The 16,438-nt window shown below is 36.7% G+C and overlaps 1 protein-coding gene and 1 non-coding gene across 2 annotated transcripts; both read left to right on the forward strand.

The window, feature by feature from the left end:
* Positions 1–210: 210 nt before the first annotated feature.
* On the forward strand, positions 211–8,314 carry LOC110645881 (G-type lectin S-receptor-like serine/threonine-protein kinase At4g27290). Its single transcript, XM_058146244.1, has 3 exons — positions 211–591; positions 642–1,038; positions 8,160–8,314. Exons 1-3 carry the CDS (start codon positions 211–213, stop codon positions 8,312–8,314), a joined length of 933 nt encoding a protein of 310 aa, XP_058002227.1.
* Positions 8,315–15,084: 6,770 nt separating this feature from the next.
* On the forward strand, positions 15,085–15,191 carry LOC131179627 (small nucleolar RNA R71). Its single transcript, XR_009148517.1, has one exon. It is a non-coding gene; the product is annotated as a small nucleolar RNA R71 (small nucleolar RNA).
* Positions 15,192–16,438: the final 1,247 nt, after the last annotated feature.

Genomic DNA, 16,438 nt, shown 5'->3' on the forward strand with positions numbered 1-16,438 from the left:
CCCTGGACACAATAGCTACAACTTAAACTCTTAGAGATAATGAGACGATTGTTTCAGCTGGTGGCACATTTGAACTGGGGTTTTGCAGCCCAGGAACTTCCAAGTACCAATACTTGGGGGTTTGGTATAAAAAGATATCTTATAGAACTATTGTGTGGGTTGCCAATAAAGATACCCCACTCACTGATTCATTTGGAGCTTTAAAGTTAAATGATAGGAATTCTTGTTCTTTTCAATCAGAGTAATGCAGTCATTTGTTCTTCTGGTACATCAAGAGGAGTGCGTAACCCAGTTGCGCAGCTTTTGGATTCAGGAAATCTTGTTGTCAGAGATGAAGATGATCTTATCCCAGAAAATTTCTTATGGCAAAGTTTTGATAATCCTGAGAGTACATTTCTACCAGGAATGAAGATCGGACTTGTCACTGAAGGCCTGTATGTATGTTTTTCATCATGGAAGAGCATAGATGATCCTTGTCGAGGGAACTTCACTTTTGAAGTTGATATCAATGGTTTGCAGATGTATCTCGAACAGAATTCAGTTGCCAAGGCTCGATCTGGGGATGGAATCGAGTTTGGTTTAGTGGGATGCGTTATCTGAAACCAAACGCAATCTATAACTATATGTTTGTTTTTTACCAGAAGAAGGTGTACTATACCTACGAGCTGGTCGACAGCTCAGTTTTTACAAGGATTGTTTTGAATCAGGATGGTCTCATTGAGCTTTCTCTATGGGTTGATCGAACTAGTAGTTGGAGTCGATACTTGTCTGCACCAATTGACAACTGTGATACTTATGCATTATGTGGTGCTCATGGTAGTTGTGCCATCAGCAACTCGCCTATATGTGGGTGTTTGAATGGATTTGTTCTAAAACAGAAAAATGATTGGGATAAAGCAAATTGGTCAAGTGGATGTGTTCGGAGGATGCCATTGGATTGCCAGAAAGGTGATGGGTTCACAAAGTATCGCAATGTTAAATTACCTGACATGAAGAATTCTTCAATCAATGAAAGCATGACCTTGACCTTGGAGGAATGTCAGATGATGTGCTTGAAAAATTGTGAAGGAGGAGAAGCATGGTGATTAGTTCATTAGAGCATTGAATTTCAAAAATTTTCTTCTAGGGTTACATGCATCATACAACATCTCTTATATGACTAATTAATTTCAATGCTCTATTGTATATTAAAACACTTTTAATATATATTAGGATCTATATTTGCCATTCAAGTTTATAAATTAATAAATTAATTCATTTAAACCCTAGTTTAAAAGAGGAGTTAGAGCACTAACCTCTTCGATGCATTATGGATGTAATTGGCACCTTTAGGAAGCACTTAGGACCCCAAGTGTTGTCCTTCTAGCTTGTCCACACCAAGATCACCAATGGGCAGCCCCCAATTTGCTTCTCAAGCTTTTGCCAACCAATTATAAATTGAGGTTTTGCCTTTAGAGAGATAGTATGTATGTATGTATAGGACACTAGAAACAATTTTTAGCAATTTTAATTCAAAAGATTTTGGATAATTCTCTTTGAATTGATGAGACAAGATGAAGAGGAGAGGGAGAGAGGTGTGCCGCCACACTTGAGAGAAAATAAGAGTGTATATTATGTTTCATCTTTTCTTTTCCCTTTATATAATTAGGCTATTAAGTCACTTAAACCTAATGCCACATGTCATCGCCTCATTGCATCTTCTTTTTTATTGACTCAATCACATTATGCCAAGTGTCAAAGCTAGACTTAATCTTGATTTTGATCATCTTACATGATAGGAAGATAAATGGCAAGCTTATATGATGCCATGTGTCGCCATCTCATAGTGCCACATGTTACCATGTGAAATGACAAAATTACCCTCATGTTGTAATTTTGAGTTCTCAACCCAAAATCATTATTTCTCCTCTTCAAATCAATTTATATCAAATATAAATTAATTAATTAATTAATCTCTATTAATTAATTTCTCATAATTAAATTTATATTTAAACACTTTAAATATAAATTTAACTTATGCTATATATCCAATAACCCAGATTTGGTTTCAAGTCATGCTAGTAACTTTGCAATCTTATTACAAACTAAACCTATTCAATTAATCAATTAAACTCTTTAATTAATTAATTAAATCACATTTTATTTGATGATTATCTTGTGTATGTGTGTGACTTACTAGGCTCATCACTAATTGGCAATGAGATATAATATTAGCTCTTAATATCATCAGAATTTTTTCTTATCATAAATGATTTCTCTAAATCATCTTAGGCATCTCATAGACCATGGTTGACACCTAGCATAGTGTACCATGACCACCCAATAAGTAATAAGGAATACCTTAAATGAACCTTTAATCATATATTACCGTGCACTAGACTCTCTGTTATAAAATCCCAATTCGAGCTGGAGTCATGGTTTATGTTAAACCCCATTTGCTATGAACATTATGTTCTCTTTTAATTTCAGTTCTTGATTAATTAGATTTTCTGTTCATAAACTCTTTTCTAACTAAATCTGTCTATCTTGGCCAGGAACTTGAAATATCAAGAACAATTAAATGAACATAGGATTTTATCCCTATTTACTTAGGGTAACAGATTCCATCTTGATCAACACCTATCTCCATATATAACTAGTAGGAGCTAACACATGCCCATATACCCATACACAGTATAAGTATGAAAGTAGTATTAAACTCAAACCATCTATATACAAGATAACTGTGTTATCTCAGGTCTAAAGATTATATGCACTGATATGATATATGATAATGCATTGACAAGAGTAAACTCTATGTGCTTGTCATATGCGTCACTGGTTCGGCCTACTTATCATGTATAAGTGCCTATCATGTTTGTTATATGGCATAAGACTCACCATTTCATCTTATTTATATCTCATATAAATACCTTGGGAACAAACATGATTACAATTGATGCGTCCCAACCGCAAGTGCACGGGTCGTACAAGTAGTATAGAAAAATATCGATCCCACGAGGAGTTGTGTTAATGATTGAATTTTCGATATAAAAGTTGACTAAATTGAAGTATTTCTGAGATTAAAATGATGAATTAATGGGTAATGGAGTGTGAAATCTAATTGTGCAAAATTAATATTCTATTCAACAATGTATTAATTAAACTAAAATTGCATCAAATAGAAATAAGCAAGTTCAAATATGGCAATATTTAAATTGGCAAATGATTAAATTCGATTAGAAATTAACAATGGTAAAAAGCTGATTAGGAGTTCGGGATTTCATATTCGAGCTATTTTGGGATTTTAAATTGGTTATCCAATCTTGTGAAACTAATGGGTTTTAAGGAGATTAATTCTTAAATCCTTTGAATTCCCTTTCGAGTGAGACAAAGAGTGCCTTAATCAAACTAATCCTACTTTCGTGGAGTTAGAATTAATTAAGACCCATTAAGTTCCTTAATTAATCTGTGAATCCTCTTAATCCTTAGCCTATTTCTAGGTCTAAGTTAATTAAGTCCAATTTCCTGATTATCTATCACAAGGCCTTCTCCTTTCGGTGCTTCAACCATGGATTAAGAACATTACTCAATGGGATCCTACATTAAGCATGTCATTAAGCTTACAAGAAATGAATAAAACTCATTAAGACCACAAAATATGGATTACCCAATCAAAATCCACAAATATCTCAAATATTACAACCCTTACTCAGAATCAAAAGTAAACTACTCACTATCCATAATGCTTACAAGATATGATGAGTTTAAATGGAAATAAAGCTTTAATCTAAGTTAAGAAGTAAGTAATTAAACACTAGAAATGTAGAAAAGTGTAAAGAAAGAAAGAAATCTGCAAATCTTAGTTGAAAATGGTGTGGAAGGTGAAATGACTCCTCAAATTCTGCTTAGCCTCCTCCTTTCTTCCTTTGCTCCTTGCCTCCTTTTTAAAATGAGAAAATGGGACTATTTATAGCATTTTTCTGACATGGAGCCCTAAAATAGTATGTTCTAGGAGGAATACATTAAGGGAATCTTCTGCCAGCTCATTAATGAACTCTTTATGGGATCAGCATAAGTGGGTGCATAAGTTATCTGATCCCTTATGCGATTTAACTGGTTCAGGGCAGTGTTCTTCCTCCTTATGCAGAACTGCATAGCTTATGCGGCAAGTTATGCACAGTTTGGTCAATGCATATTTCAGCTTGAAAACTTGTTTTTGGCATCTTTTTGCTGTAGAAGACACTCCTCAATGGCAAAATTCTCTTTAGTCCTTCAAAAACACCATTTTTCCTACAAAACAAAGTAAAAATTACAAATTAGTGCAAAATTGACAACTATGAAAAACTAACTAATTAACTAATGAAATTAGCTAAAAATGACTAATAATCAAATAAAATGATTGTGAAATTAGACCTAAATGATTATGCAAAATGTATGCATCAAATACCCCCAAACTCAAGCTTTTGCTTGTCCTCAAGCAAACTTTAAAATGTGGTGCAAAGTTTTTAAGGGTGCCTTATCCAAAGAGTTATGAAAATCACTCATTAAGGTAACTTAACACACCTTTAGCCATACCAACAATCCATATACCCATCCTTCAAAATGCAAAGAATTTAATGCTTATCCAAGCTTTCACCGCTTAGCCATCAAGTCAATTATCATTCAAATCCCCAAACCAACTAATCAAAAGAGAGAGTCATGCTCAAAAGGAATTCTAGGACAATTGATAACCAAAGTATCTCAACATGGAATGATAGAATTGAATGAATAGATGAATAGTTTTCCAATCCCATAGGCAAATTCCCTACTCCTATCTCCACTAATGTAGCAAGTACTATCAAGAGATCAAAGGTCTTTTTAGGGATGTAATGAGGCCATGGGGTTTAAAATGAGGCTAAGAAGAAAGATGGGTAAAAAGTATTCAAAGCATGAGAATATTTCAATTTTTGAAACATAAGGTACACTTTATTATATATTTTTTTTCTTTTTCTCTTTTTTTTTTTTTTTTTTTTTTATGGGAGAGAAGAATACACAATGAGGATTGTCAAGTGCTAGCATAGTTTACAAAACACATAAAAATGGAGGGACATTTTGATACTTTAACTTGTATTTTGTATTTTTCTTTTGATGATTGTCCCTAAAATTGCCACCCCCAAACTCATTTCTTTTGATACTTTGGGTGGATTTCTTTCATTTTGAATGGCAATAGTGAAAAGCACATATACTAGCACTTTTACAAGGTGACAAGTATTTCTTCTCCCTTTTATTGTATTTTTTTCTTTTCTTTTCTTTTTCTCTCTTTTTTTTTTTTTTTCATTTTTTTATGTACCTAATATTGTAAATAATTATTCTCATGAAAAGGGTTGGAGCGTTTGGTTCATTGGCTAGGTAACAATAAGGATTTCAAGAAAAATTAGAGGTAAAAAGGCTCAAAGGGGTTTGCAAGGGTCAATTTTAATTAGGAAAAGGGCCAAAGGTTTAAAATGAGAAGGTTTAAATCAAAGAATGCCTAATCATCTCTCTTTTCAAGTACAAGCTGGTATTTCGCCTTGAAAGGTTTAGAAAATTTGTTCTAGGATTGGTGAGACATCATTTGACTACCTTATATCCAATAATTCCCTCTAAACACTTCCACCTCCAAATGACTAATTGGGTGGCTTTTTGGCTAAGAAGATATAGGCAAGAGATAGACACTTCAAAACCTTGCACCTTTTAGGAAACTTTCAATCCACAAACCCAACTAAAAGGTGAGTCAAATCACTTTCATAGGCACATTTTCAATACTCAAGGGATTTGGCAAAAGATTTTAATGCATGGTGTATGATTCCTAAAATGAGTAATGCATGAACTAAATGGAGGAAGTCTATTTGTATGCAATTTGTACAATTTCTAAGTGATGTATAATGTGTGTGTAAATGTGTAATGAATATGTATGTATGGATGTATATGTAAAATATTTACAATATATGTAAATGAAATGGGATGAGATGCTCTTATACTCAAAATGTGAAAAATAAAGCTAAAAATCAAAATGTGCACCCCCAAACTCAAAATTAGACATTGTCCTCAATGTCTCAAACAGTAGATATCCAAAACTCAAAGCAAATAATATTGACCAGGAATTGTAAAAATAAGAACAAAAAGAAAGAGTTACCTGGTATGAGAATTCAAGTTAAAGGAATGCATAAGAAGCTGCACAGGTTATGCAGAGTTAAGTGCTGTCCAGAACATGTGCATAGGTAAGGTGCATAAGCCATGCGGTGCTGCATAAGAGGCAATAGATGTTGCATAGGCTATGCAGGACAGTTGCATAAGGGAAATACAACCTGTGCAGTTCTGCAGAAGTAGCAGAAAGGGTTGCACAGGCTATGCAAAGGTTATGCATGAGGAAATTCATAGCTGTGCAGTGTATACAAAAAGCTTTGCATAGGGAATTGGCAAGGGGAAATGTACAACCAGCAGTAAAAGTATGGAAATATAGACAGAGTATGGGCAAATATGTACAAAAAGGCAATAAGTGCAATAAAAATCAAAGAAGACGAATGTAATAGCTATTCAATAAAACTTCAAAGGAAACAGAATTTAAAAGAAACTAATTCAGAGCAAATCAACAAAATCCAAAACAAAGTATAAATGTTTGAACATATTTACAAAGAAAAGGTCCTACAAGATTGAACAAAAGTAAACTAAACACTAATCTATGTCTATTGTTTTTCCTTTGTCCAAGGATGTTGCTAAGAAATGGTCAGGCTTCTGCCATTTGTCGAAATGATGGTGCAGGAGGAGGTGATGGAGGTGGGGGTGGCATGCCCAGGAAGATCATGAGTTGCTTCACCATTTCCTTCAGTTCTTTCTGTTTGTCCCTGGTTTCCATGACAAGGTCAAATAGTTGCTCATGACGATCTTTTAGTGTATCAAGACCACTGTCAAGCTTCCTATCCACAAAGTAGATATCATCACTAAGCCTGTCGAGGTAGGTGAATAAGGCTTTAGTGTTGAATGGAGGAGGTGCTGTGGATGAGGTAGGTTCAATTTGTAGGAGGAATGGGGTGGCGAGGTAGCTGGAGTGTCCTGAGTAGGCTGAGGGGATGGGGTAGGGGTAGTAGGGTGCTGTGGGACTGGTGTGAAAGGTTGGGTTTCTGGTTGTGCAATAGGCTCAGTTTCTGCTGCAGGGTGGCCAGTATCAAAATATGATAAATGGAATCCTGTTTTGGTTAAGTGTGCAGTATCAAAATAGGAAGTGTCCTCAAGTGCTGGGATTGAGTGCTCTGCAGGATTAAAGCCAAAATGCTTGGCTATGACAGTGATGAGTCCACCCAAAACAATGTCACCAATGGATTTGGTGGCAATATGCAGCACATGTTCGCAAAAGAAGTAACCTGGAGACACCTTAACTTTGTGAAATGCACACCATAACATAAAAAGTTCAGATTTGCCCACAGCACCAGAACTAGTCCCTCTGCCCAATATGGTGCTAGCCATCAACCTATGAATAAACCTAAGTGCAGGGTCAAGGATTTGGGATGTTTTGGACCTACCAGCAGAGAAGGTTTGGGGTTGGTTTGTTATGATTCTCCAAAATTGGGCAGGATTCCAGATGCCCTTATTGGCTACCTCTACTCCAGTATGTGGTACTCTAAAGATCCAATCAATTTCAAAAACTAAAATGATATGAAATTGATACTTTGACATCTCTCTATTTTGCCCCAAGCATCTAAATGTCATAATTGGCTTATGGTCTACATCATGCAAGTTGAGGGTAGCAGAGAATGAAGAAATAAACTCCAAAACAAGAATTGGATAAACTACCTCTTGCTTATGCACAAATTCTGTCCAACCCATACCGTCAAGAAATGCAACTACATTATCAAATAAACCCAGAGATTGTAGAGCATCAGCAGATATATACCTAGTAGGTTGTACCCTTCTATCTTTGAGTCTTTTGAAAGCAGCTTTTTGAATTGTATCAGGGAGAGGCCAGGGTAGCTTTGATACAAATGGGGTTGCTGAAATTGTCTTTTTGCTGGAAGAAGGTGTAGAGGCTGGAGCCTTTGGCTTTTTAGGAGGTGGTTCCGAAAATGGGGTGGGTGGGTCTTTGCGTTTGGACAAAGGAGGAGCAGAGGGCATGGGTCGCACGGATTTGGATCGGATTTTGCGTTTGTATGTGGTTGATGGAGGTGGTGGTGGTGTCGTTTGTGGTGGAGGATTGGAAGGGGGATGTATCGAAGACAATGGAGAGACTTCAAGAGGAGAGGCGGGGCGGGAATGTGGAGGGGAATCCATGGTCGATTGGAGAAGAGATGGAAATGTAGGGAGATTTAGGGTTTCGTGATGAGAACGCTGATGGAGAAGATGGGAGAGAGACGGCGAGAATGCCGGAAGAAATGGAGGATGAAGGGCGGTCGTGGGGGTGAAGAGTCGGGAAGTGGAGGTGGTGGGAATTTTTTTTTTTCGAAAATGAATGTGAATCGGGTTTGAGGAGACTGCATAAGGGGAAAATGATTTATGCATAACCTGTGCACTCTTTTGTACATGTTTCAAAAGGATATAATTTTCAGAGAAGTGCTTATGCACAAGTGCATAGGTTATGCACTGTCCTTATGCATGTTTCGGTGACCCTGAAATGGTGAGGAGTGAAGTCATGCGGGAGTGCATAAGTTATGCACTCCCCTTATGCATCTCTCGGCAAGAATTGTTTTTCAGAAACTTGGGTCATGCAGATGTGCATAGGCTATGCACTCTGCTTATGCACTCTGCGGCAATTTTTTTGGGATTTTGGTTGGTGGTCATGCAGATGTGCATAAGCTATGCACTCTGCTTATGCACTCTGCGGTAGTTTTTGAAATTCAGAATTTTGGTTATGCAGAAGTGCATAGGCTATGCACATTGCTTATGCAGGTCTCGGCAACTTTTGGGATTTTCTGTTTTCTGGTTATGCAGGAGTGCATAGGTTATGCACTCTGCTTATGCACTCTTCGGCTGAATTGATTTTTTGGAGATCTTGGTTATGCAGAGGTGCATAACTTATGCACCTCCTTATGCACCCCTCGGCAAGAATGATTTTTCTGGGTTTTTGGTCATGCAGAAGTGCATAGGTTATGCACTCTGCTTATGCAACCTTCGGCAGAATTGGAGCTTTGGGATTTTGGTTATGCAGAAGTGCATAGCTTATGCATCTTCCTTATGCACCCCTCGGCAAGAGAGAGAAAATGAAGGATTTGAAGTTATGCAATTGTGCATAGGTCATGCACTCACCTTATGCAAGTTTTGACAGATATGAATTTTGACAAAATGAGGTTATGCAGGGTTGCATAAGCTATGCACTCTCCTTATGCACTTGCAATAAAGGTGAAAAATGGCAAGAATTTTGGTCATGCAGGATTGCATAAGCTATGCAGTTGCTTATGCACAAATTCAACAAAATTAAGATTGCAATAGAACATGGATTGCAAGTGTGAAAGATACCCTGGAATGATGAAATATAATTCTATGAAGCACAAACCATGAGAAATTTTCATCAAAAACACATCAATATATTCAAAGTTCATCAAAAGTGCATCACACAAGCATGTAAAAATGGATCCTACATAAAAGACCTTTGAGAGCTATGCCATTTTGACTCAAATTCTGCAAATCAACATTTGGCACATAAAACTCCATAAAATTTGCATGAAGTTGCATCTAACCACAAATGAGAAATGAACTCTCCAAGATTCGCCAAGAAAATGCAGCATTTCTACCTTGAATCCTACAACCCAAAGAAGCTCAAAACTGCAAAAATGACTCACTTACCACCATAATATCATTATAAGCACAAATATTAGAAAATTACCCACCCAACCTCACCAAAAACACATGTAATCTGCTGCAGATTTTATTGTTCTGCTCTGCATAAACCAGATAGCAATTTCAGCAGTTCACCAACCTTTCTCCATTGATATACATCCAACTTCATCAAAACATGAGCCATTTTGCTGCAGACACCCCTTTTTGCTGCAGAATGTACATTTCCTCTGCATGAACTAGATTGCAGCTCCTGCACAGATTATGCAGCAAAAGCTTATCAGTTCTTTTGAAGGACTAAATTTGTCAAGTTAAGAATTACTTCCCCAATAGTTCACCAGCCCTTCTTCATTGAATTACATCTACAAGAGACAAAATTTAACAATGTCAAAAATTGAATTTGGGGAGATTTAAGATAAAAACAAAATTAATGAAAATGAAAGTAAATCAACAAAAGCAAAATAAAAGGACTTGGGATGCCTCCCAAGAGGGCTAATTTATAGTCCTTAGCTGGACTTTTCATGAATTTCACTGAAAAGAGGTGAGGGATTGGAGAGCTTGTAATGCCTTGCTCCTAGTATTGGGTCTCCAGTTATGTAATGCTTCAATCTATGCCCATTGACCTTAAAATTCCCAGATTTTTCACTCCAAATTTCTATTGCTCCATAAGGGAAAACCTTAGAAACTCTATATGGACCAGTCCACCTTGACTTGAGTTTTCCAGGGAACAATTTCAATCTTGAGTTGAACAACAAAACTGAATCACCTTCTTTGAATTCCTTTTTCCTGATGCTTATCATGCCAAACTTTAGTTCTTTCTTTGTAAATACGGGCACTTTCATAAGCATCCATCCTCAATTCCTCAAGCTCATTAAGTTGTAACAACCTTTTCACCAAACTTGCTTAAGATCAAAATTCAAGGTTTGAATGGCCCAATATGCTCTATGTTCTAGCTCCATTGTAAATGACAAGACTTACCATACACCAACCTAAAGGGAGTAGTTCCTATAGGGGTTTTGTAGGCGATCCTATATGCCCATAAAGCATCATCTAGTTTGATAGACCAATCTTTCCTAGAATTGTTCACTGTTTTCTCCAAAATATGCTTGAGCTCTCTGTTAGAAATTTCAACTTGTCCTGAAGTTTGAGGATGGTATGGGGTAGCTATCTTGTGCACTACACCATACTTCCTCATTAAGCTCTCAAATTGCTTATTACAAAAATGGGAACCCCCATCACTAATTATAGCCCTAGGAGCTCCAAATCTGCTCAAGACAAATTTTTCAAAAATTTTACTACCACTCTAGCATCATTAGTTGGAGTTGCAATAGCTTCCACCCACTTCGACACATAGTCAACCCCAACTAAGATGTATCTATTACCATATGAAGGAGGGAATGGCCCCATAAAATCTATTCCCCAAACATCAAATAATTCCACTTCAAGAATATTATTTAGGGCATTTGATCTCTTTTGACAAATTTCCACTCCTTTGACATTTATCACAATCCAACACAAATTTCCTCACATCCTTAAAAAGATTTGGCCAAAAGAAACCAGCTTGCAAAATTTTACTAGCTGTCTTAGAGATGCCAAAATGTCCTCCATAATCAGAAGCATGGCAATGATGCAAAATACTGGATTTCCTCTTCAGAATACATCTTCTAATTAGACCATCACAACATCTCCTAAAGAGTAAAGGATCATCCCATCTATAAAACTTCACTTCATGCAAGAACTTTTCTTTTGTTGCCATGTCATACCTAGAGGTAATATTCCACAAGATAGATAATTCACAAAGTCTGCATACCAAGGTAGTTTAGCAACAAGAGAGAAAAGTTGTTCATCCAAGAAAAACTCATCAATAGGATTTCATCCAATTCTTCACCATCCAATTTCAACCTACTAAGATTATCAAGAACTACATTTTCAGCTCCTTCTTATCTCTAATCTCCAAATCAAACTCTTGTAGCATCGAATCCACCTAATGAGCCTTGGTTTGGCCTCCTTTACGAGCAACACCGATGGTCGCATGATCTGAAAATATAACCACCTTTGAGTCAATAATGTAAGGTCCGAACTTTTCCAATGCAAAGACAATTGCCAAAAATTCCTTTTCGGTTGTTGCATAATTTGTTTGAGCCTCATCCAGTTGTTCTACTAGCATAATAAATAGCATAAGCCTTTTTGTCCTTTCTTTGACCAAGAACAGCTCCAATTGCATAGTTGCTAGCATCACACATAATTTCAAAAGGTAGGCTCCAATCAGGTGGTTGCATGATTGGTGCAGTGATGAGAGCTTGCTTCAACCTGCAAAAGGCATCCAAACACTCTTGGTCAAATACAAATGGTGTGTCATTACTTAACAAATTAGACAAAGGTTTAGCTATTTTAGAAAAATCCTTGAAAAAGAGTCAGAGAACCCGGCATGTCCTAGGAAACTTCGAATTCCCTTGACATTGGTAGGAGGGGCCATCTTCTCTATCACTTCAACTTTGGCTTTATCAACCTCTATTCCTCTATTAGACACCAAATGTCCAAGCACTATCCCTTCCTGAACCATAAAATGACACTTTTCCCAATTTAACACAAGGTCAGTATCTGCACATCGCTGCAAAATTTTAGAAAGGTTAGCCAAGCATATATCAAAAGAAGATCCATAAATGTAAAAATCGTCCATAAAACCTCCATTATGTCTTCAATGAAATCGAGAAGATTGCCATCATGCACCTTTGAAAAGTGGTGCATTACACAACCCAAATGGCATCCTTCTATAGGCAAAGGTTCCATATGGACAAGTAAAAGTGGTTTTCTTGATCATTTGGATGGATAGGGATTTGAAAAAACACGAATATCCATCTAAATAGCAAAAGTAAGAATGCCTAGCTAGTCTTTCCAACATTTGATCAATGAAGGGAAGTGGAAAATGATCTTTTCTAGTGGCAACATTTAATTTTCTGTAATCTATGCACATTCGCCAACTAGTCACCGTTCTGGTGGGAATTAATTCATTATTTTCATTTTTAACAACTGTCATTCCACCCTTTTTTGGAACAACATGTACTGGGCTCACCCAAGTACTGTCTGAGATGGGATATATGATCCCTGCATCAAGCAACTTCAAAATTTCCTTTTTAACAACTTCTTTCATATTTGGGTTCAACCTCCTTTGATGTTCAATAGATGGTTTACAATTTTCTTCCAAACTGATTCTATGCATGCAAAAGTGTGGGCTTATTCCCTTAATGTCATCTATGGTGTATCCCAAAACTTTCCTAAATTGTCTCAACACTCTTAACAACTTATCAGCCTCTAAAGTACTCAAATTTGCATTTACAATTACTGGATAAGTGTTATTAGTGCCAAGAAATTCATACCTGAGCTGAGAAGGAAGTTGCTTAAGTTCTACCTTAGGTGCATCTTCTTCCTTGAATGATGGTTGCTTAAATTCTGCTTTTTCCTTTTGTGTGAGTTGAAAAACTGGAGCAGAAATGAATGGTGGACTTCCCTCTAAGTGTTGAGCATATGCAGCTACATGAGGGTTGTCATAGTCAATGCCTCCTCCATGAATCAAACAATTTTCAAGTGGATCTTCTGGATATTTCTTCCTGAAGTGTTCTTCAACCAGCTCATCAATGATATCAACTCTCAAGCAAGTATCAGCTTCAGAATGATGCTTCTTCATAGAGTTATTAATATTGAAAATTAATTGCTCTTCACCAACTCTAAGAGTAAGCTTTTCTCCTTTCACATCAATCAATGCTCTCACTGTAGCTAGAAAGGGTCTCCCCAAGATAATTGGAATATTAGAATCTTCCTCCATGTCCAAGATGACAAAGTCAACAGGTATGTAGAACTTTCCAACCTTCAGGGGCACATTCTCCAAAATCCCTTCAGGATACTTGATTGTTCTGTCAGCTAACTGAAGAGAAATGTGGGTTGGCTTTAGATCTCCCATGTTGAGCTTCTCATAGATAGAAAGGGGCATAAGGCTAACACTAGCCCCTAAATCACATAGAGCTTTTGTAGAACAAGATTCTCCAATGTGGCATGGAATTGAAAAACTCCCTGGATCCTTAAGCTTTGGAGGAAGTTTCCTTTGGAGGATAGCACTACATTCTTCTGTCAAAGCTACAGTTTCATCATCTTCAAGTTTTCTCTTGTTTGAGAGAATTTCTTTCAAGAATTTTGCATAAGAGGGCATTTGTGAAAGAGCATCAACAAAAGGCACATTTATATAAAGTTTCTTCAAAACCTCTAAGAACTTCCCAAATTGCCTATCAAGCTTGGCTTTGTGAAATCTTTGTGGAAAGGGAAGTTGTGGCTTGTAGGGCTCAGGAGGTATATATTTCTCTTCTTTTTCTTCAAATTTCTCCTTATATTTTTCTGCACTCTCTTGTTTTTCATTCTCATCAGTTCCTTTCTCATTTTCTCTCTTCTCACTGTTTTCACTCTTCTCATCATTTATAACTTTACCACTTCTTAAAGTAATAGCTTGACAATGCTCTCTTGGATTTTCTGGTTGACTTGGAAGCTTTCCAAAAGATTTGGCACTTGAGGAAGATGCTTGTTGTGCAATCTGGTTTTCCAAAGATTCTGTGTGTTTGCATTTGTTCCAGCCTTGCTTTCACCTCTCTCATCTCCTCATCATGCTTATTTTGGTTGGCAAGAATCTGTTGCAATAAAGCTTCAGTGGTGGAATTTCGTTCTTGCTGTTTTGGTGGAGGGTTCATATTTTTCTGCTGAAAATTAGGCAATGGTTGCCTATTTTGCTGATATGGAACTTGACTTTGCTGTTGTGGTTGAAAATTCTGATTTTGAACTTGACCTTGCTGATTGCCCCATGAAAAGTTGGGATGATTCCTCCAATTTGGATTGTAAGTTTGAGAATAAGGATTACCAAAATGATTGTTTCCATAATTACCAACATATGCTTGCTTGTTCTCCATAATCTACTCCACGGTGGTAGTTTCCTCTGCATAAGCCACTTGTTGTGAACTTCCAGCTGATGATGTTGAACTAACCAACATACTCAAATCTTCCATCTTCTTAGCAAGGACATTTGTAAGTGCATCAAACTTTGCATTAATCATGTTGAATGGATCAAGATCATACATTCCAGCAGCTTGCCTTTTCTGAGTTGGAGCTGGTCCTCTTGGACTACTCCAAAGATGAGTATTCTTTGCAATTTTCTCTAATAACTCATAAGCTTCATCTTCATGCTTTATGATGAATTCCCCTCCTGTTTGAGCATCAATAATTCCTCTGATTGCAGGAGTGACATTTGTGTAGAAATTCTGATTTATCATCCATTTTGGAATGGCATGATGTGGGCATAATCTTTCCAATTCCTTCCATCTCATCCATGATTCATAGAGAGTTTCATCTTCTCTTGGTCTGAAAGATGTCATTTGATTCCTCAGCTCTTGAGTTTTTCCAGGTGGAAAATACTGTGCAAGAAATGCATCAGTGAGTTGCTCCCAATTTGTAATGGAGTTGTGAGGTAAAGAATCAAGCCAATCCAATGCTCTATCTTTCAAAGAGAATGGGAATAGCTTCAATCTTGCTGCATCATCAGACACTCCAGGTTGTTTTTGCATGTCACAAATCATAGCAAACTTCTTCAAGTGTGTGTGTGGATTTTCAGAAGGATGTCCTCCAAATTGAGAATTTTGAATCATTTGAAGAACTCCAAAATCCATCTTGTAACTATTTGCATCAATCCTTGGTCTTGCTATGCTCTCTCTCAAGTCATCAAACCGTGGAAAAGCATGATCCATCATACTTCCCCTAGGCACGTTTGCATTAACAACTTCTTCCCCTTGGACTTCATTTTCATTGTTTTGACCATTTCCAGCATTACCAACACCAATTCTAACTCTTTCATCAGCCATGTCTGCTTCAATTTCAATCTCTCTCAAGGCTTCCTTCCTTTTTCTGGTTTCTTTCTTGTTGGCCTTACAAAATTTCTCAATTTCAGGATTAAACAGTAAGGTTGTGTCACTTGAGCTTCTAGCTCTTCTCATAAAAGATTAAAGTACCTGAAAAAGAACAAACAAACACAAAATGAAAAGATAACAAAGATAAAACTAAAAACAACTAAAATAATCAAGAATTCAATCTTAAACAAACAACTCCCCGGCAACGGCGCCAAAAACTTGATGCGTCCCAACCGCAAGTGCACGGGTCGTACAAGTAGTATAGAAAAATATCGATCCCACGAGGAGTTGTGTTAATGATTGAATTTTCGATATAAAAGTTGACTAAATTGAAGTATTTATGAGATTAAAATGATGAATTAATGGGTAATGGAGTGTGAAATCTAATTGTGCAAAATTAATATTCTATTCAACAATGTATTAATTAAACTAAAATTGCATCAAATAGAAATAAGCAAGTTCAAATATGGCAATATTTAAATTGGCAAATGATTAAATTCGATTAGAAATTAACAATGGTAAAAAGGCGATTAGGAGTTCGGATTTCATATTCGAGCTATTTTGGGATTTTAAATTGGTTATCCAATCTTGTGAAACTAATGGGTTTTAAGGAGATTAATTCTTAAATCCTTTGAATTCCCTTTCGAGTGAGACAAAGAGTGCCTTAATCAAACTAATCCTACTTTCGTGGAGTTAGAATTAATTAAGACCCATTAAGTTCCTTAATTAATCTG

Source organism: Hevea brasiliensis, chromosome 4 (assembly GCF_030052815.1).
Source record: "Hevea brasiliensis isolate MT/VB/25A 57/8 chromosome 4, ASM3005281v1, whole genome shotgun sequence".
Lineage (NCBI taxonomy): Eukaryota > Viridiplantae > Streptophyta > Magnoliopsida > Malpighiales > Euphorbiaceae > Hevea > Hevea brasiliensis.